This window comes from Crassostrea angulata, chromosome 8, assembly GCF_025612915.1.
Source record: "Crassostrea angulata isolate pt1a10 chromosome 8, ASM2561291v2, whole genome shotgun sequence".
Classification (NCBI taxonomy): domain Eukaryota; kingdom Metazoa; phylum Mollusca; class Bivalvia; order Ostreida; family Ostreidae; genus Magallana; species Magallana angulata.
Window position 1 is genome coordinate 31,716,305 of NC_069118.1, and position 22,580 is coordinate 31,738,884.

The following is a 22,580-nucleotide window of genomic DNA, read 5'->3' on the forward strand; positions in this document are numbered from 1 at the left end:
AATTATAAAACTGGTTCAAATTTTTAAAAAATGATCAATGCGATTCGATTTAAGGTAAATCTTCGGTTATCAATGTCATTTGGGTGGTAATTTGTGAAGACATTTTGTTCACAAAATCCATTTAATAAAAGAAATGTTCAATATTAATCCCAGTAGATATGTATTTTTATCTAATATGTTATGTAAATTGTGGTATTGTGATGACGTATCTTTTCAAAAAAATTAATCAGCATTTTAATACGAAACTAAAGGTTTACCATATTAGTGTCTGTTTTAAAAATACACTCATGCTCTCCTAAATGTTTTCAATTTTTAAACTTTGCTTTGTCGCTCTCAGTCATAAAAACAAAACACAAATTTCCAAGAAAATATTTAATTGAACAAGTTTACATAAAAAGACAAAGACCGTCGATACTGAGTATGTGTCACGTAATGTTAGTCTCGCACAATGTGCCCGCACAATAAAAATCCCACGCATTCCTTTTGGTGTCTCTTGAATTCCAAAGAAGACATTAGTAGTTTTATAGTTCAATGAATTTAATCAAAGCTATGTACAATGCTAATCTTATCCTTAATTTTCAAGCTGTTCGTGACTTTGCATTTCTGCAAGGGGATGACGGGCTGAAAAAATAATAAAAATTATTTTATTTTGCCACTTATGATTTATCAGCTAAATGAATTAAAGGTGCAATTGAAAAGCTAATTGACAAAGGAAGTTCTGCGTAGGTGTAATCTTTCACTTCAAAAGGCTTTTGTTTCTTGTATTCATAAGGGGTGGAAAAGAACACGATTATATCAAATCCATAGAATACTATTGCTCCATAAATACAATAATTATCAATAATTAAAACTATCTCGATATAAGACACGTATGTATAATCCTTGTATGCAGAAGGCTTATGAAGTGTTCACTTAAATGGATATTTTTTATACTTACTACAGTCACATGTTGCCGGGCAGTACTCTTTGAGAATCAATTGGTCCTCGGACATGCAATCCTCTTGAGTGACCAACTCACAAAAGTCCCAATTCTCGTACATCTTTGGGTTCACACAGTCCTCTGAAGATCATAGAAAAACCCACCGATATGATAAGGAAAAATATTTAAATAACTTAATTATTTTGTAAAGGTTAGGTAGAAAAAAAATTGAGTGTCAACTTATCTTTTATCTGCATATTTGACACCTTTTTGAGTTTTTGTATTTTAACCATGACAGGGCTAGATTTACCAATTATCTCCCCCCTTCTTTCTACATGAATTTTTCCATTTAAAAACATTTTATTCCCATAAGGCATTTCAAAGGAAATAACTGCCACAATGTTTCTTATAATATGTATTTAAATCATGTTTAATTCAGTAAATAGACTAAAAACTAATATCATACAATTCCTAAGGCTTCTGTGTTGATATGAATCAGACATGCAAATACTTTAACTTGTAAAAAAACATATGATATTTTGTGTTATGCGCCAGGAACTAAATCAGAGAGAACAAGTGGATGACATCATGGAAAAAATGTTTTTTACGTGCAGAAAAGTGATAAAAATCTATGATTTAATTATTCCGTACAACACAGTGAAAGAATATAAACAATAAAAATGAAATGAGACTGATTATAAAGGAGCTGTAATGAAACAAAGAATGCGATATTAGATTGCTGATTTATCACCAAGAACGCTGTGAAACTTCAATAACAGGAAAGTTTTTAGAATGTCAATAGCTCTTCATTAGCCACGTGGGTTTTCTAAATACTGTCATTATAGATTCAGTACACCTAGGGCAAACAAAAGAGGAATAAGATATAATCAACGTGTTAAATGCAGTTCTATTTATGTTTTAAAATACGGTGAATATTTTTTTCAGACGGAAAATAATTGTCAATGGGATTTTTTAATGTTGCAATTAGCATTCAAAAGTACAAAAGTCCTTCTTTTGTGAACTAAAATAACTGTAGATTCAACAAATGAATAAATGAACAATAACAACCCCCTATAAGTAACGAAAAGATACTTCATGTCGAATTAGAAGACTCTGGTTGAGAAAAAAAACCCAATTAAATCGAAAACAATCAGAGATTCAGATAACAGAAAGTGTTATAAAAAAAATTGAAATGGAGATATACATTCAAAATCTTAATGTTCTATAGTGACAAAAAATATCAAATCTCACCATCGCAATTTGGACCTTTCCCATACAAACATTGGCAAGTGCAGGTTGTATTATCAAGGACCCCTGTACCAATTCCGGGCTTCTCGCAAGTTTTCCTGCAGTCTAAATAAAAAATGTTCACTTTGTAAACAAACATATTTCTTTGGGAAAGACTACATACACCTCATTTCCTGGTTGGCATATTCCGTAAAGCTATATAACGAGTAATACGTGAATGCCTAGTCATATACATGTGCCTCTAAACCGATTGTTTTCAAAACATGAAAGTAACACAATGTATAAGTTAATAAAAGAAAAGCAATGTAGAGCTTTTATTTTTGGTGTCAACTAAATTGATATTTCTAATGATACCCTTAATCTTGAGTAGTCAGTAAATGTATAATTTTTGTTTCATTTTATTCAAGATCTCCTATACCGATGTTTTCTTTGATCAGCTGAGTAGCAATCGATCCATCGTCATCTTTGTGCGGAAGCAATGCCTTGTCAACATCGGTGAATTGTACGCAATGAATGTATATCACAATACAGTATAGTTATATCGACCCGTGCTTGGTAACGAATGTAAGTACATGTAATAGTGTGTTTCTTTCAAAGAATGATTCACAGAAATAGTTAATTGTCACATTAGCACATCGCTTCTATAATAAATTCTATTGGCTGAAGATCTTTTCAGGAGATATATCGTTTGGTAATTTTTCTATTATTTTTTTTAAATTCATTGAAGTTTAAAACTAACAGAATTTTATAGGAAATCTTAGTTTAAATAAAAACTGAAATAATGTCGGAAAAAAACGTAAAGCTGGACACAAAATAAAAAAGATAATCAATTTTTTTCTACAGAAAGTTTATGTAATAAATTTTTTTTCTGCTGCTTTCTGTTTAGAGAAAATATTTCCAAACTAAAACTACATAGTTATGAATGGTCTCCAAATGTTGACTGTTAACAAATGAATTCCTTACAATTTAGCAGTTGATAAATTACAGTATGTTCAGTACCGATCAGACAAAACTAAACAGAAAGTAACCCCCCCCCCCCCTCAAAAAAAAAAAATTGGGATAGTCTAGGACTTTCTCTGGGTTTACTAGAATGGACCCAGAGTAAACCCCGATCAGAAGTAAACCCGTGAAGGAAGACACTACATGTGTATTTGGATTGTTCAAGGAACAGGAGTTACAGGCAGTAGGATAGTTAGATAAAAGATGGAACTGGTTAAAGTGCAAAAGTGGACCCCAAATGAAAACCCCAAATAAACACAAAGTAACCCCGAGTGGACCCAAAGAAACCCTGATTAGACACAATTTTTTTAAAAATCGTACCCTGAGTTTACCCTAAGAAAACACTTAAAGTAACACCCGAGATTTAGTGCAGGTCAACTCTGGTGTTAGGTTGGGTCTGATCGGAACTGTATAACGAAAAATCTTAATGAAAAATTGTGTCACCTTGATGTAGCTACATTTCAAAAATTTTTGGAACAGCAGGTCAAAATTTTGAATTTAGATCTTGTGATGTGCTTGATAATGGAGGCGGTGAAAATCACTGAAACATTACGGATACTCAACATTAAATAAGTAAAATAAATTTACCACAATTGGCAGGATTTTCTTCTTTGCACGAATCTGTAAAAAATCAAACAAAATCATTTTACATAACCGTTGACAATAAACCCGATATACCACAAATGAATCAAACCAAAGGCGTTTGACTCCTTATCACCAGAATAATTGTCTTGTGTCGTTTAATGTATAAAGCACTGCACAAAAACATTGTATCCCTTTATTTCAATGAAATCAATTTCAAACAGAATTCATTTAAATTGAAAACCATCGTCGGCATTAAAGGATTGACTTTATTTCTTGTAAGAGTACTCTTGTGATGCAAAGGTTTGTATTTTTCCCTTGTTTACAAATTGTTGCAGATGCTAATTTCATAGAGATCAATTGGATCACTTCCAAGAGTAAAAACAGCAACAGTTAAAATATGTCACTTATATTAAAACCTAATCCCCCACCCCCCCCCTAAAAAAATTATAATTGATCCTCTGTCCCTATTCATTATATAATAAGTTCTGGGGTTTTAAATCAAGAGTTTCATTAGTTTCTTAATTGAAGAAGCATACTTTGACAAAATTAAATCATTATTTTTAATTTCATCTTAAGATGCAATCTTGATCATTGAAACTCGCAGAACTTGAGTAAATATTTAATGTTTCAAGCTGTCAAATTGGACGAACGCGTGTTGCAATTATGCAAGGCTGTTTTTCCTTGGAGTTAATTTTCTGAATTCAACTGTAGCAAAAAAAAAATTTTCGAAAATGCACGAAAAAAATAATATGGTTCCATAAATATTTGTTATGAATTGTTTTAAATTATATTGAAGTTCTTTTCAATGATAGGCATATGCTGTTGTTTTAAGGGAAATTAACTATAAAACCGTTATCCTAACAAATTGGCAGACAAGGTTTAGTAACAATCAACATTTTTCTGTCACTGCGAGGAGTTCCATAAGAAGTTTGATCTGTTCAAGAGTAGCTGCAATGGTAGGGTAACGCTATTGAACCACCTTTATCATCAGCTGCAAATCGATAAACGTAAATAGAATTACAAATCAAATTAAACAATAACTCATTAATATGGGGATGATATATGAAAGTAGCGATATATATATATATATATATATATATATATATATATATATATATATATATATATATATATATATATATATATATATATATATATATATATATATTAAGCCCCTGTTTCCATTGGAACAGAAAAAAGGAGTGTAGGTTTTATGATAACTGAACCCTTTCTGCACCGTTTCGTTAATTCTTTGGAACATTATAAACTTTATCCAAGTTCTTGAATTTCAATCACGCCTTCGACATTACTGTTTCTCAAAGGTTCCATAATCGTCGAAATATATGTGATTATCTGTCTGCATCTGCAGGGTTTATTTCTTTTTGTGATTTAAGCGAAGTCTGAAAAATTTGTCTAAAGGATTACAATCCTATATTCATCTAAAATATAATTTGGTTGCCGACAAGAAGATTGGAGAGATTTTTTTATTTCATTTTTTCTCAGTCTTTTAAAGTGCACTGAATTATATGGATAAAAAATATAATCATTATTTGATGTGCCATCCTACGAGTTTATAAAGCTTACAGTATTGAACCAATGAATCACATTGCACAAACTAAGTTTAATCGAAATAAATATTCCCTATCTCATAAGTGTGCTTTGGTGCACTCTATCATTTTAGCAACCTTTGCAGTTAAAGGATTTATGGTCTTGACTATGAGAGAGAGCAATATCATTTTTTAAACCTTAACCCTTTATGAACGAAATGTGTCAATGCTTTGCCATAAAATATTCATAAAATTCGTAAATGTATCGAAATGAACAACCTTTTCTTTGTTTTATTGATTTCATAAAGTTTTATGATAAAACAAACATGTTTCTTAATTTGTTCACAGACAAATAAAATCAATAGAAAAGTATTGTTCATGTAAAAACACAGTTTTACTTTTGAAAAATATAAAATGAGTCAAATATATAAGTTGTGGTCAATAACACACTCTTAAAGTTAAACTTTGTTTTGGTTTATTTTGATAGATGGGTAATTGGTACTTAATCACTTAACACTTATCAGATGTTTTTTTCTTTCTTTTCAGAACAAATGATTGCAAATAAAGAAAACTGTTTAAATAATAACAAAATTCAAAAAAAAACTTTGACTTTTAAAACGAAGATAAAAATCAAATATCTTAACATTAAATCTCATTAAAATCCATTAGCTAAATCTGCCTTTGTATATTGATACAAAAACATGAATTAACAACTGACATTAAATCTTAATATAAATTTAACTACTGTACTGATATTAATACAACGACCTATTAAACAAGAATAGAATTCCTGGGTCCCCCGCCGGTCAAGCAGTATACTAGTATCGAGTCTATCGACCAAGGCTGATTTAGGAACTTGACCAAGGTATTAGTGGTATAAACATTTGGTATTAATCTAATGAAAATCCGTCAAAATTTGTAGGCATGAGAGCGCTTACAAGGTCAATTTTGGGATAAAACAGAGTCATTATTGTGGTCAAAGTCCCATAACTCCAACAAAAAGGATAGACCAATGCTGATTTTCAAATTTGACCAAGGTATTAGTGGTATAAACATTTGGTATAATCTATTGAAAATCCGTCAAAATTTGTAGGCATGAGAGCGCTTACAAGGTCAATTTTGGGATAAAACGGAGTCGTTATTGTGGTCAAAGTCCCATAACTCCAACAAAAAGTATCGACCAATGCTAATTTTCGAACTTGACCAAGGTAATAGTGGTATAAACATTTGGTATAAATTTAATGAAAATCCGTCAAAATTTGTAGGCATGAGAGCTCTTACAAAACAGTGTGACGGACGGACGCACGGAGACACGGACGCACGGACACACGGACCCACGGACCCACGGACACACGGACCCACGGACACACGGACGGACGCCCGGCATTTCTATGTCCCCGCTCCGCGTTGCGGCGGGGGACAATAAACATTTAAATGTAATTATGAGTATATGTAAAATCATTAATGACTTAAATTGAAAACTATTAGAAGAGCCATGATATCTTCGTCCATTCTTATTTTGAAATAAAAACGCTAGTCATGTAATTCAACACCAACATGTGAATTGCAAATACCTTAACACAAGGAGTTCAAATTGTTAAAGTTAAATTACAGCTTAGTGCAACATGCACTGTCATGTCAATGTTAACAATATTTTGTGTTGTGCAGGCCAAGTAAAATTTGATTTCATCACACACAATGCTGGATATTGTTCCTAAATAAAAATGATAATAAATGAAGACAATGTCTGCTTTAAAAGACAGTAAAAGATTAATCTTCCTTGTTTGGAATGTAGGCTGCAGGTCAATCAATAATTCTAAGTTTGTCATCTACATGTCTATTTCTATTTTTGTCAAGCAGTATTGAATCTTTTATTCAATATTCAATGCAATATGTAACAGAGTATATGTAACGTGTTTAGTTTTTAGTATTTAAAAAAGACCAAAACGAGTACAAATAGATTCGGGTTAAATAAAAAAAAAACGTCTGCTTGAACTTCTGATTTTGCTATTGATTAGTTTCCACACGGTGATATGAAACAAGATTCTCAGTGCGAAGAACCCTAACTCTAACAATTTCCACTCAGCTTGGAAGATACTGTGCATTTAACAATTAAAAATTTTTAAACCATAAAGCCAACACCTTCTGTCATTTTGTGGTCAATTTAAACGTTTATGCCGTTTCAAAATCATGTGTCATTTTTATTCAAACTGTGTTCCTTTAATCTTAATGGTTCGTGGTAAATAAATGATGTTTATGATGTTTATTCCATTGCACAAGAATATTGAAATAAAAAAAAACTTTTTTCAAACTATGTAATGCATTATATGTTTAAACTAAATATCTATACGTATGATGAAAGGAGAATGAGTCGTATGTGTATGTAAACACAATAATAATATGTTTTCAAACCCTAATTTTTATCGACAGGCGTATTTTGATTTGAGAAAAAATAAAATGTATTCAAATTGAAAATGGTTTAAAAATGACTATGAAAATAGATATGCTCGTGATTTAAAGTAAATAAAAATATATGTTTCACGTCATAATGTTCCTGCACCTAAAGCAAACTTATTATTTTTTCCTTTATTTTTATCTAAAATTTGAATAAATCGTCGTAATTAATTAATAAATATTCATGCAGTTTGAAAGTACTAGAGTTTGCATAAATAACATTTCTTTCAGAATACGCGTTAAAATATTACGTTTATTTGAATTTGCGGTTCAATATTACTCCACCAAAGACGTCGCACAAATTGACAAGATGTAATATTTTAGGTTCGGGACTTAAAGAAAGTTCACAAACCCAAAGGAATTGTTTAACATATAAAGAAAAGAAATGCTGTTCATGGTGTAAGTTTTTGTAAGATTCAAAAGTGATACGACAGTTCGTGTTTAAAAAATAATTTAATTCACCAAGGAAGTTCAATTTTTTTTGTAACAAGAACTTATTTTGTATCTAAATATATCCAGTATAACGTACATGATTAGATTATAACTAAACGGAATTATATGGTGTTTTTTAAAATTAGGAATTTTCCTTGAGGCTCAACTATTTTGAAAAATACACAACATTATTGATTATTTTATTGGGCCATAGTTTTCTTTAACTCGGTTTTTCCGACATGACTATTAATTTTATTTGTAAAAAATATATACAAACCCACTTTAAGTGAATGAATTAACACCGTTTTTATAACAAGCCATCAACTAATAAGGCCTTGGCATTATTAACATAAATAGGTCGCTATATATGTATTAATGCTTTTAACAGTTAAGAACTTACTTTATTAGGGTCTTCCGTTTTCAACGGAAGACCCTCTTGTTATTCTTCGGTTTCTTTTTAGGGTCTTCCGTTTTCAACGGAAGACCCTCTTGTTATTCTTCGGTTTCTTTCTATTATTATTATTATTCTTTTTATTTTTTTTTCTGACTCCTTTTCGGCTTTATAACTCAAAAAGTTTACAACTGATTTTGATGAAATTTTCAGAGGTTGTGTGCAACTATAATACCTCAAAGTTTGTGAAGTTTCTTTGAAAACATCACTTCCGTTTTTACGTTACGTCATTTTTAAAATTTTCAAAAAGTCATTTTGTCCGCGGCGTTTCTCAAAAATGCTTTAAGATAGAGGCTTGAAATTTTCAATGGTTATGATTTAATCGATTTACCTCTGTAATAAGGCTGGAAATGAAAATCTGTCACTTCCGGTCGAAACCGGAAGGGAATCAAATTTTTCGAAAAAATAAATTTTCTGATCAAATCAAAAATGAATATGTGTTTTATAGAGCTTATTAAGCTGAATCTAACACTGAAAGTCGTTTTAAAATCGGACTATGCATTACAGAGATATACGAGTTCAAAAAATGATTTTTCCGGAAATTTTGATTCCGCGTTTTTGGTTAAGAAACTAGTATCAAGTTCTTGGTTAAATTAACTTGTACCTAAAAATTAATTGTTAAGTCGTACTGTAACACATTCGGATTTTTTTTTGTTAAGTCGTTCTTGAAATCGGAAAGGTTTTTGTTAAGTCGTACGTAAAATTATTCGGTTTTTGTTAAGTCGTACCAGGAATAATTCGATTTTTTCATGTTTTTATTTAAGGTACTCTTGTTATTGGTTTAAGAGCTCTGCTTCTTACAGGAACTTCCAGCTTTACTTCCGACATTAACGGAAGACCCACTCGTTGCTTTGCAACGAGCTTTGCTCTAGTTATTATTAGGGTCTTCCGTTTCCAACGGAAGACCCTCTTGTTATTCTATTGTTTCTTTTTATTATTATTATTATTATTCTTTTTCTTTTCTTCTGACTCCTTTTTTGCTTCATAACTCAAAAAGTTTTTAACCGATTTTGATGAAATTTTCAGAGATGTTTGCAAAATGGCGTCCCTCAAAAATGTCAAAGTTTTAAAAAGAACGTCACCCCCGTTTTGACGTGACGTCATTTTTAAAAATTTCAAAAAGTCATTTTGTCCCGGACTTTTCTCATAAACGCTTTAAGATAGAGGCTTGAAAATTTCAATGGTGATGATTTGGTCGATTTACCTCTGTAATAAGGCTGGAAATAAAAATCTGTCACTTCCGGTCGAAACCGGAAGTGAAACAAATTTTTCGAAAAAATGAATTTTCTGATCAAATGAAAAATGAATATGTGGTTTGTAGAGCTTAATTAGCTGAATCAAACACTGAAAGCCGTTTTAAAATCGGACGATGCATTACAGAGATATCGGGGTTTGAAATTTGATTTTTCCGGAAATTTTGATTCCGCGTCCTTGGTTTAAAAAATAGCGTAATGTTCAAAGTAATAGTAACTCGTACCAAAAATAATTGTTAAGTCGTACTTGAACAATTCGGATTTTTTTTGTTCAGTTGTTCTTGAAATCGGAAAGGTGTTTGTTAAGTCGTACTTAAAATCATTCTTATTTTGTTAAGTCGTACCAGGAATAATTCGATTTTTTTATCTTTTCATTTTAGTTACTCTTGTTATTGGTTTAAGAGCTCTGCTTCTTACAGGAACTTCCAGCTTTACTTCCGACATTAACGGAAGACCCACTCGTTGCTTTGCAACGAGCTTTGCTCTAGTTATTATACTTTTTCTTTTTTTTTCTGACTCCTTCTCGGCTTTATAACTCAAAAAGTTTCCAACCGATTTTAATGAAACTTTCAGAGATAATGTGTAACTATAATCCCTCAAAGATGTTAAAGTTTTCTTGACAGCTTCACTTCCGTTTTGACGTAACGTCATTTTTAAAATTTTCAAAAAGTAATTTTGTCCGCGGCGTTTTTCAAAAATGCTTTTAGATAGAGGCTTGAAATTTTCAATGGTTATGATTTGGTCGATTTACCTCTGTAATAAGGCTCGAAATAAAAATCTGTCACTTCTGGTCGAAACCGGAAGTGAAACAAATTTTTCGAAAATATGAATTTTCTGATCAAATCAAAAATGAATATTTGTTTTGTAGAGCTTATTTAGCTGAATCTAACACTGAAAGCCGTTTTAAAATCGGACGATGCATTACAGAGATATCGGGGTTTAAAAATTGATTTTTCCGGAAATTTTGATTCCGCGTCCTTGGTTTAAAAAATAGCATAATGTTAATCGTAAAGTTAACTCGTACAAAAAATAATTGTTAAGTCGTACTTAAACACATTCGGATTTTTTTTGTTAAGTCGTTCTTAAAATCAAAAAGGTTTTTGTTAATTCGTACTTAAAATCATTCGTATTTTGTTAAGTCGTACCAGGAATAATTCGATTTTTTTCATCTTTTTCTTTTTATTACTCTTGTTATTGGTTTAAGAGCTCTGCTTCTTACAGGAACTTCCAGCTTTACTTCTGACATTAACGGAAGACCCACTCGTTGCTTTGCAACGAGCTTTGCTCTAGTTAATGAATATTTTTGAAGATTATGACCTTTACATTGAAGAATGTGGATTAACATTTAAGAAATCCGACGGCGATAGTTAAAACAGGCATGTTCAATGCCAAAATTTGCATTACGTTCGACATTTTCTTGACATTAAAGGTCATTAGAGATGCAAGAGAATCTTCCATGTTAAGATATCGTTTCTGCAATTAAAAATCACAAAGCTAATGTATAATTATTTGCACACAAAAACTTTTTGGGGGGAAAACTTGTTAGAACAAACGAACTAAGTCTCTTTTAAATGATCAAGTTCAGTTGTAGTGAAAAAGAAAATATTCAAGGGACATGTTTTAAAATGGGACAAACCAGGTGAGTGTTTTATTGATAAGCCTTAGTAATTTACGTAAGACTATTAATACACGAGATGATTAAAGTCCTATAGTATCGTAAAAGTTGAAATCAGAACAAAAATCAGAAAATTCAGTAAATTATTTCCAGAAGTTGTCTTTCTTTCAATATGCTTTGAGAGTTGGTGATTAAACCTTAAACGTTATCAAATCAATATTGCAATTTTAATATTATAAATATCATACATAATAAACCTGTATGTAAATATTATTATAAAGATACCAATAAATATAACTTACCACAAAGGCCATCATTGCAAAATGGAGTTTCGTCTTCGCATTGTGTGCAGACTGGGCCTTTGCTAAAAAGCCTTTGTTTTTCATGACTGTAATATTGGAATTCAAAAAGATTGTCATAAAGACCACAACAAAGTTATTTTGAATAAAGAAAAGAATTCATCAAATGAAAAATGCATACTTTCCCTCATATATGCACATAAAAACATCGTATCTAGATTGACTCTCGCCGCAGTTCCTTTTAAATGCACATCCTATTCTTCGTAATTGTGCATTTATTATCTACAAACGTAATATTTATATGGATAAAATTTCGCACATATTATTATATGATTTGGAATACATAGTAAGTGAATGAATTTCAAATTTTATTATTATTCACTTACCGTGAGAAAGTTTTTGCAGGCGTGAAAATCAAGACACATTTCAAATTCTGGAATGAAATTTTGTCCTTCCCTCAACCAATGTCCAATGACTTTTGTTATGTTTCCATTAAAAGTTAATCCAACATTTGTTTGCTTAACTGATAAATGATGCAAATTTTCATCAAAAGTTTGTCTGCAGGAGACTTTTTCTTTTGCCTCAAGGCTTAAAATGTTGTCCCAAACCTGAAAAAGAAAACGAAAATTTATATAATTTTACATGTAAAAAGTTGACGGGATATGGCGAAGAATGTTTACAAATTGAAAGACATAAATTCATTTTCATAATGTGCATTAACTACTTACTAATATCTTCATATTAGCTATTTCATTCTGTAAACCCCGTTTTGCATAGTTTCTTCTAAATGAATTGTGCACTCGTAAAATCTTTTGCATTTCCTCTTGCTGGATGCAAATAACATTTTGTAACAATAATGCTGAAAGAACTGAAAAGTATAAAAACAACAATTTTAATGAACTTGGAAAATTAAACTTAACTAGTATCAAAGCATGATGGTAATATAGGTTATTTGGTGCAGAGAAATGATCGATTAACACAATTAAAAAAAAAACAGGGTAATTGGGGCCACACATATAAAAGTAAAGGATGTTGATGTTCTTTTCTCGTCCTGTTTCCGCATGTTGTCGTTAGCTACGACAAAGGCAAATCCTGCTTTAGATTATATTGATGCATTGATTAGTGAGATATACTATTTGAATAGGTGGATGTTGGATGTTAAGTGTCAAATAATTATCTATATTTTATCTACTGAATGAAACTTGATTTTTAGGTTCGGTAATAGTAGTTGACATGATGATTTTTTTTTGCATTTTGAACTACAAAGCAATACCTGTATTAAACTACGTACGAGTTTTCTTTAGCAGTATAAATACTATTTGAATAAATAAACGCTAATCAACAACGTTATAAATCTTGAAATAGTTTTTTTTTCTTTCTTAAGGGTTTATCATGGAGTTTTTTCTTCGAAAACTATGAAATTTTTTTTTTTGAAATAACAAATAGGATCGATGGATTTTTAAAAAAAATTTACCCTTAAATGTTCTTATTAACAATTATCAAATTTTTCCAAGTTCTTAAGGCAACTATATCTACATATGAAAACACCAAGCAGCACCCAACGTCGGTAAGAGTTGAGACACTTGTTAAATACGTAATGTTAAGTGTTAACGGGGAAATAATTACACATTAGATCTATAAAAAAAATGTCATTTGATGAAACAATATTAATGGTCTAAGATCCAAAATCTAGTTTGAAAATTAAAAAAGTGTATAATCAATTGTAAGGGTACACTTATTAAAAAACCTGATAAACTATTTAAAACAAACGAAGAAATTTCAAAATAAAAAAAATCAAAATTTAAACTATCTCATTTTCAAAAAATAATTAATTATAATTGAGCATCCCATTTTATTTACATGATAAATTGTGTATTTCACATATATCTTAACATTGGTCTGTTTACAAGCCGATGGATGGTTTAAGCTAAATTCACACATCCGCGGTATTTGGTGTTAATATCTTTAATAAGGCCTTTTGTAGGATTTTGCAATGGCAAAAAAAGTAGGATAATTGGGATATATATGCTATTGACGTTTATTTGCATTATCTAATGACTTTCAAATAAAGCCAATACCATGTTTCACGTACATGAATGCCTAACAAACCTTCATAATTCATATTATAAGAATGTTTTGCAAAATAAAATATATATGTTTGGTACGAACTAGGCAACAACTAGGCGACTGTAAACACGAGTAAGAAAATTAACTTTGTTGTAATAATATCGAAACAAATTCTCCGTAAAAAAAAAAAAAGAAGAAAAAGAAAATAAAAATACCCGAACAATGTAGTCTGTAAATAAAGCAACAACAACAAAATTCAAATTATAAGACATTATCTTATTCTTTTATCAAGTGTTATCGCAGACTTTTGTAATAGTTATATAGTAACTCTCAAGTCAGTCTTTAGCATTGAAATCATGGATGTAATGCACTTAAATTACTATTCATACATACTTTCTATTTCTTCCAATTTTATAGTTAAAATGAACGTATTGAAATTCAAATTCAGGTCAACAAACGTCATGTACAGAGTATGAAATTAATTTCTTCATTATGACATTTTATATCGTAAAAACCAAACATCCCAAACTGAACAGCTTGTATATATATATTTTCCTCGTATAAATAAACACTATTATGCAGTATTTAATTTATCAAACAATCTTACTAATTATAAAAAGTATACAAACTAAATGAAAAGTTCTGATCTTTAATGAATGCAAAGCATTAAATTTCTTTTTTCTGACTCTAAAATTTGTTAAATTGCATGAAAATAAAATTATCTAATGAAAATTAATAGTGTAACGTTTTGTTTCTATTGATTTAATGTAAAATATGCAGGAATCGAAAGAAAGGGCATTCGAGAAAAGGCGTTTACCTTAACTTGTTAAGCCTAAATGATTACTGTTAAAATATATATTTAAAAGAAAATTAAAAAAAAATATTGATGTTACTTCATTGTTTTATAGTAAATGCCTTTCGCTCAAGTGAGAAAAAATACGATCCATAAATTGCGTTCACATTTTATACGAATATAATAGACATGTCCCCGAAGCAATCTATCTTATTTAAATAGTTATGTAGACGTTACCAAGCAGTTATTGCAGTAATCAATTTAACAATCATTCTCTTTACAATTAATTGTTTAAGAGCTAAGACATCTGAAGTTATTAACCTCAACCGTGTTATAACTGAACGAATTAAAACTCACCTATTCGTAACATTTCCTACAACTAGACCTTTATTCACCGTAAGTTTATATATACTAATATAGGTATGTCTGTTGTGACAGCTTATATAATGACAGATTGGATGAAAAACTAAATGAGAGCTTTCATCTAGTTTTCAATACAAGGTCAGTTCTGTAACGGTTGACTATTACTCCCACCATATCTGATTTATATCTGTTTCATATATATATTGTGTTGAAATTTGCGGGTAATTTTTAAATATGTAAGTTGAACATGTTAAAATTCCACAACCACCCTTGTTATTCAATAAATTTTTTTGAAAGGACTATATATGGTTTGAGCCCAAAATAGCCCCCTAAAATGAACATTGTCATTTTACTGTAATTCTTTGTTTTATTTGTACAAATAAACATTTGAATTTTTTTCATAATTTTCATTTTGATTTTAGTGCCCACAATTTAAAAATATGACATCATAAAGTTAACCTTTTCCCGCCATTTTCTCATTTTAAGCATAAAACGGCTTGTTTTGAAACAGTTTTTCTTTAAGGAAACATTAAGCGACTGCTTGAACAAACAAAATATTTTCACCAAAGATGTATCTCTCCAATACTTATAAGTGACAAAAAGTTCGCTCTTGTTCAAAGAGTCGCTCTATATTTCCCATTCGAAAAAAGATAAGAAAAATGTCCATTTTTGACTGATTTTCATTGAATTATAAAAATAACGTCACTTCTGACGTCATATACTGCCATTGAGTGCATATAAATAAAAACAAATAGGTGAAAAACATATTTTCTATCAACTCTTTTATAAAATAACACAACAATTTAATGTACCTGATTCATTTTAAAAATAGCGAATTATGGGGGCCAAATTTGACTTATATATCATATATAGTACTTTCCACTCTAACATTTACAATGAGATCAAAAGACATATTATTTCCTGAAAATCTTTATCAAAGTGATTTGTTGTATGTTTTTGTTTTAGTAGAATTTTATAAAGCAAAAATATCATAAAAGTTAAAGATTTATTTTTAATTAATATATCAGTTGAATTTACAAAGCACACAAGTAACAGGATTAGATTGAGACTGTTACCTCTAATGATGCCCAATAATGTTAATGCATTCTATGTACAATATCTTTAAAAAACAATTTATCCTACTAATTGCGTAAAAAGGCTGCTTTGATGTTTTATTACATTGACAATTATGCTTACAATTAAAACAAACAGTATAAAATAACAATTGTTTATTATCCATTGTTTTTAAAGAAATGAAGTGAACCATGTCTTGTCATTTCATTATCAACGTTTGATACTAATATAGCCGGGATGGGGTGTCGGCATTAGATGTAAGACGAATGATTACAAAAAGGTCTAAGTTTTAATGTTTTAAATGCTTCATGTAAATATTCCTAATAGCCAAACAGACTTTAAGTATCGCTGGTTGAGTTTTTGAAATGCGATAAGGAATATTGATAGGTTATTTTTCAATGAATAACATATTAAGTGGATCGGATAGCGGGCACAACCTAAATAAGTTATCTCCAAACATCATATCAATAACAGTTGTTTTGTTACACAGCTTTGTGATTTTAATATACTTCTATAAGAGAATTTGAAAAAAAAAATAGTTCATAACAGTGATATAAGTAATCAAAATCACAAATCTTTGAATTATTCATCGAAATCACAATTCTTTGAAAAATATTTAAAGCTTAGATTATTTTCTATTCACACAGTCTTGATCTCTTAGAACAAAAAGCGAACAGTTAAGTGTAATGTTGCAATTTTTTACAGCAATGAATTATTGATTTAAATGTGTACTTTTATCTACATTGATATCTTAAAGTATTTCATACTACCTGAATTCTTTACTCCCTTTTAAGGACAAAAGATTCCGACATATTGTTCTACTTCTAGCACTAAGGAGCTTCCATGATAAAATTTATCATCAATAAAGAAATACATTTGAAATCTTTGATATGGTTGATAAAAGCATCATGATAGGAAATGATAGAAAATAGATAGTTTTATAGCATCGTTGGCATGAACTCGTAATAAAAAAAAATAATTTGAGAAAAGCCTTTGAATTTGAACATTCAAGATAAGCTTTATTAACATTGATATTATGATATATGCCTTGATATAGTCAAAATTAAGGTTTGCACCGCGACCCCTGAACAAATAAATGGGGCCCGCGAGCAGTAAGATGAATGTTCAGAAATGATTTACTCATTTTCTTCAACTCTTCGAGAGAAAAAAGAAAAATATCAATAAAAATCCATCAAAATGTAATCAAGGATCACATATGTGAAAACATTCTAGTCTTTAGATCATCTCTTTCTTTGAATAATATAGTTCGATGATGTACTTTTGGATAGTTATCAAAGATATATCATATATATAAATGAACATGCAGGTTTTAATGAGATATGTCATCGTAAAAGTAACTTAGTCAGTAGGGTCAGAACCCGTCTCGTTGCCAGGCGCGTACGGATCAACAGAACACAAACGAGACTGTGAAATCTCTGTGAATAAAAGTCTTGATGGATAAATTTATAGTTTTGGTATTAATTTCATTTCATACCTTTTTTTTTCATTTAAAATCAAAATTACAAAGACTCACCCTTGATAATCAAGATCAGTCTTTGTGATTAAAGCGAGCCTAATGTTATATATATATATATTTAAAAAAAATCAAGAAAAGTCTTAATTGGGTAGGAAAAGTATGTACTTGAAAAGTTTTTAGGGTCAATCTTGTGAATTCTCCAAACTCAAAAATTGAAATAAAGATCTGCATCACATATTCCGCATCCAATCTGTCATGTGCATCACAAAATTCATCCTCCACCCAAATTTGGTAAATATAAAACCAGAATTAAAAATGACTTAGAAATTACAATCAATTTTCTTTTTGTGTCGAAAATTATAGCCTGCTTTTAGAGAAATGTCCTCTTCAGGGATCCATAACATGGTGTCTAAGATTAAGCGCCTAACTCCTTTAGGTGCATATGGTATGGATAACACGATTCATAATTTATCAAACATTTATGAAATAAAGACACAATTTACTTTAAAACAGTCATCACAAGACAACTTTAGCTTCCTTCTGCATCTAAAAAATTATTGTTTAGATTAATTATTTATATCTGATTGGTCCTTCAATATTCCAAGATGCAACATTATGCAAGTTTAGTAAGGTAAGGACCATACATGTATGCGACTAAATATAAGACCTGAATCCGCACACCTTTGCCTAATTGCATACCCCTCTCCCGACTTTTTCTTGGTGAGCTCAAAGGTTATTGCAAGAAACACATGAGTGAATTCACAGGGAATTTAAATGTCGTTTTACTGAATTAATTAAAAAATGGTTTGCAGCTAGATTTTTTTTTTGCTTATTATGTTTTTTTTATGGGTTTTGCCTACGACATGAATCATATCATATTTAAAAGTGTTTCATATTAATTCGGTAGAGAAGCAAAATAAAAGGCAACATTATAATTAAGCATTGTAAAAAAAATAAATAATAATTCTCAAACAAATCTACGATTGCACATATTTAGGCAAACCTGTAAAATCCTCATCAAAATGTCAGTTTGAAATACGGAATCAAATCCATTAAAGCCTGAAGGGCTTAATGATAAATTTGATCACGCCACGACCGAAATTAACACCTCACAATATTCAAAGAATGATTCCTTATTACTTATATTTATATAATTTTAAGCCATCGTACGTTTAAATATTAACATACATGTATAAACAAGCAAACTCCGCTGGCGTCTCAATTTGGCGTCATTTGAAGTAATGGGTTATATATTACAAAATCGATATGTAGTGTTATCACAGGCGAAGACACTGGAAAATATTAACATTTCATGAACATTGACTTTTAATGGCTTCAAAAACAAAACAGGTAAAAAAAACCCGTAAAAACCAGGATAAGAAAATTTTAAGTGACTTTTGTGCAGGTTCTAAAACAAATAAAAAAAATCAATTTTAACTTAAACTATGAGACTGGATCACAGAAAAAAAAGATGTGCCAGCATAATAAATTTTGGAATTTTTGAGAAAATAATTAAGGGGATACAAAATTAAGCCAGGAACTTATATAAGAAATGTCTACAATGTATATTTAGCAAACAAAAATGAAAAGTTAAAAGAAAAAAAAGGTTACAAATTCTATTAAAGAATTAAACACTATTTTAAGATGAGGGGAGTTTATGGGATGTAAAGACAACGTTAAGAAATTTGTGTAGTTTCTGGGTTTTTTTTAGCACCCAATGTTCGAAGTAGGTTTTGCATTTTTAACCTAAATTGAAAAATATGTTGCTAGATTCTCTGTCATTGTTTTAATCAAAAGACGGAATGATGTCATTGTGCATCAAAGCCATGGGATATGTGATTGGTTGAATAGATTATAACAACACCTGTCATCTGCTGGTTTTTCTCTAAGCCAACAATATAAAGTCAGAGAGGCAATATAATTGTGTTACCTAGTCTAGAGAGTCAATATATAGTATAATCTAGTAGATATGGTTGGTAGTTTAATCTTTAGCGAAATTCTATTGTTTTTTTTCCATATTTCATTTTTTATTGTCTCTTTGTAAGAGATCTCAAAGACACTTGGAAAAATTGGTCATTATTTTATTCTTAATTGCAGAGGACACCAAGAGACCAACTTTAAAATGGACACTTATTATGCTTTTTACGATGGTATGAAAAACCTACAATTATCATTAGGGATCCGTCGACAAATCCAAAATATCCTTTTACATTTGGTCAAAAATATATGCTTATCAATACTAAATTGGCTTCTTTATTTAATGAGACCTATACAGTGAGTGTTTGCTCATTATATTATCACAAGGTTAGCGTCCAATTACAGCAATCGGGTTTATCAGTACAACATAACTTTACCATTTGCACCTTTCCAACGTATATAATTGTTGTCCCTCTCTCGCTCTCGCCCTCCTTCTCTCTCTCACATACTCATACACTCTCTCTCTCTCTCTCTCTCTCTCTCTCTCTCTCTCTCTCTCTCTCTCTCTCTATGTCACTTTTTCTTTTTCTGTTTTGTTTTCGTGCAAGGCTTCACGTGTCATTTTATATTAACCTTTCTTTTTAACAGCGTCAAAAGCTCCAAGAAAAATAGCAATAATTGCCTTTGCGACACTACAAGAATCGTGCCTAAACATTACAATCATGATGAAGAAACCTAATGTTACATAATACAGAGTCGCCATATATCTGTTTATATTCATGCCCGCTACCCATTCATTGACGTGCTCTCTCATGCAGTTTTCCGTGTTAATAAAATAATATATAAAATGCGTTGTATTATACAACAAATTGAAACTTTTAAAAGAAAGCCTAAAGGTAGTTTTGTACCTTTCTTGTAACTGGCAAATTTTATTTCTCGTGTATGTCACGTTTTCTGGTTGTTGCACATGAAATGCATGTTAAATATTGCGAAAGAATGAACAATCAAACCCACTTTCCCGTTAATATATGTTTTTTATAAGCAACGAATTGAATGATTTTTCAGTAATTTATTATGATTAAAAAATTAGATGAAAATGTTTGTCAATTGTTAATTTTATTCAATCAAAGGTAATGATAAATGTATTTTAAGGGTCCAGTCCATTTTTAATCTTTCATCAACAGAAATATTTCTTTTTTTATCTGTGGATTAGAATTGAATAAGCCAGTTGGTTTTTAAAAACTACTAAGATTGGTACTTCGCTTAATTTTGTGAATCATTCTTATTAAGAATGAATTTTTATTCGTTTTAATTCGTGATTTCTGACATAAAAGTAAAATCTGGTTTACAAAGGATACCTTTGGGACAAAAATTATTGAAAATATAAACAGTTTAAGATAAATTGACGAAACTAATGTCTTGCGAATTTAGTTTATTTGTAAGCATGAATGTTTTGGTTTTGATGTGCAGAACTAAGGAATCTGATAGTTCAGAAGTAACGACATATGCATGTGTTAGCTGCGGAACTGTAGCTTCACGAGGAATTTTAGTTGACGGACCGTGAAGATACTCTTCCGTCAATACAAAAAATCAGTATATTTATTGCGCAAAAAAAATTATTTAACTGATTTAGGAATACATTCGGTGAACATCTTAAAACAAAAACATTCCTGAGACATTTTACTACTGGTTCATCGGTTTACATGCCTCAAATATTTTCCTAAACACTTTAACACTAACCCGTGGAGCTACATTGATGCGGCTCATGTACGTTTATTTGATAGTACACAGTCGATAATTCTTATTTTATAATTTTGCAACTAACTTGGTATACGATGAAATTCTAACGATACTCTTAGATATAATTGGTATGTAATATCATATTTTTTCGCCAGTTAGACTATCATTGTTGAGAAACAAGACGGTCAGAATATCATATGACCTCAGTGCATAATTATCTGAATATCTGAGTCAGGTATAACATAACCACTAGTATATACCCATCTAAAGGTTTTTATGTATGTGAATTTACCCTTGAATTTCCCATGATTTAACAGTCTCTGATATATATCAACCATTTGGGTTGCATTATTTAATGTATTTCTTGAGAATTATAAAAAAAAAACCCAACTTAAATCCAATTAAATCATATTTGATTACAAAAATTCAATAATACAAATGGAAGGAGTTATAGAACTTATATTGAATATTCGCATTATATTGGCGCCTATTTACAATTGAAACTATTTTCTCATACATGTACAGCCTACAGTTATATTCATATTTGTTCGGCGATTAGATTATTAAGCTAAAATCTAACTTACATTTTTACTAGAGACAAGATAGATAATGAAACGGCCAATTAAGATTATGTGTAGTAAGCAAACTAACTGCTTGCAAGCCTAATACTATGTCTGTTGCTCTAAATAATGACTTCTATGAAATTGCCCTTAAGTATGATTTTTGTAATATTTAAGAAATAAACAACGTTATTTAGTGAACATGGCGTTATGAATAGCAATTGCTCTGTTGGCATATTCCATTATGCGCGCTAGCGCATCATGGAAAATATGCCAGCAGAGCAGTTGCTATTCATAACGCCATGTTCACTAAATAATCGTTGTTTATTACTTATATTTGCATTTTACCACTCGCAAATACCCTGTATTAGCCTAGACCTTGACATTTAGCTATTACATCAAAAGTAAACATTCAGACTGTAATGTATCTTTTTAATTCACATAGATTTGTAAGAGAATCAATGATGTTATAACAGTAATTCCTTTAAAATGTTATCAAAAACATGTTTTAATATTACATGTAAATACGTCAATTTTAATCGAGTTGGAGAAAAACACATGATGTATCGTATAGTGGTTTAAATCTATAACGTCATGGAAAAGTATATATAACGTTACACCTTTATGACGTCATAGTATACTGACAGAGCAATTGCGATTATAGAGAAATAATTGCAGCTCCTCCGTATGGGCTTACAGTGGGAAAGAACAATGGAAATGCAAATATATATGTATGAATATCTACCAATGCCATTAACTATTTGTTATACAATATAATTTTAAATTT

At 30.3% G+C, this 22,580-nt stretch overlaps 1 protein-coding gene across 1 annotated transcript; it reads right to left on the bottom strand.

Annotated features, from left to right (window-relative positions):
* Positions 1-364: 364 nt before the first annotated feature.
* On the bottom strand, positions 365-12,666 carry LOC128160478 (cysteine-rich venom protein VAR11-like). Its single transcript, XM_052823809.1, has 8 exons — positions 12,531-12,666; positions 12,189-12,410; positions 11,984-12,084; positions 11,806-11,891; positions 3,755-3,787; positions 2,171-2,272; positions 938-1,060; positions 365-621 (listed from the first exon to the last, which is right to left on the bottom strand). The coding sequence occupies exons 1-8, from the start codon at positions 12,618-12,620 to the stop codon at positions 572-574; spliced, it is 807 nt and encodes a 268-aa protein (XP_052679769.1). The 5' UTR covers positions 12,621-12,666; the 3' UTR covers positions 365-571.
* Between the last annotated feature and the right edge of the window lie 9,914 nt (positions 12,667-22,580).

Excerpts from the sequence above, each read along its gene's own strand:
- LOC128160478 (XM_052823809.1), bottom strand. The coding sequence starts at position 12,620 with ATGCAAAAGATTTTACGAGTGCACAATTCATTTAGAAGAAACTATGCA. Across the intron at positions 11,892-11,983 it reads ATGTGCATATATGAGGGAAA|TCATGAAAAACAAAGGCTTT; the intron begins GTATGCATTTTT and ends CCAATATTACAG. Across the intron at positions 2,273-3,754 it reads AGAAAATCCTGCCAATTGTG|ACTGCAGGAAAACTTGCGAG; the intron begins GTAAATTTATTT and ends TTTTTTATTTAG.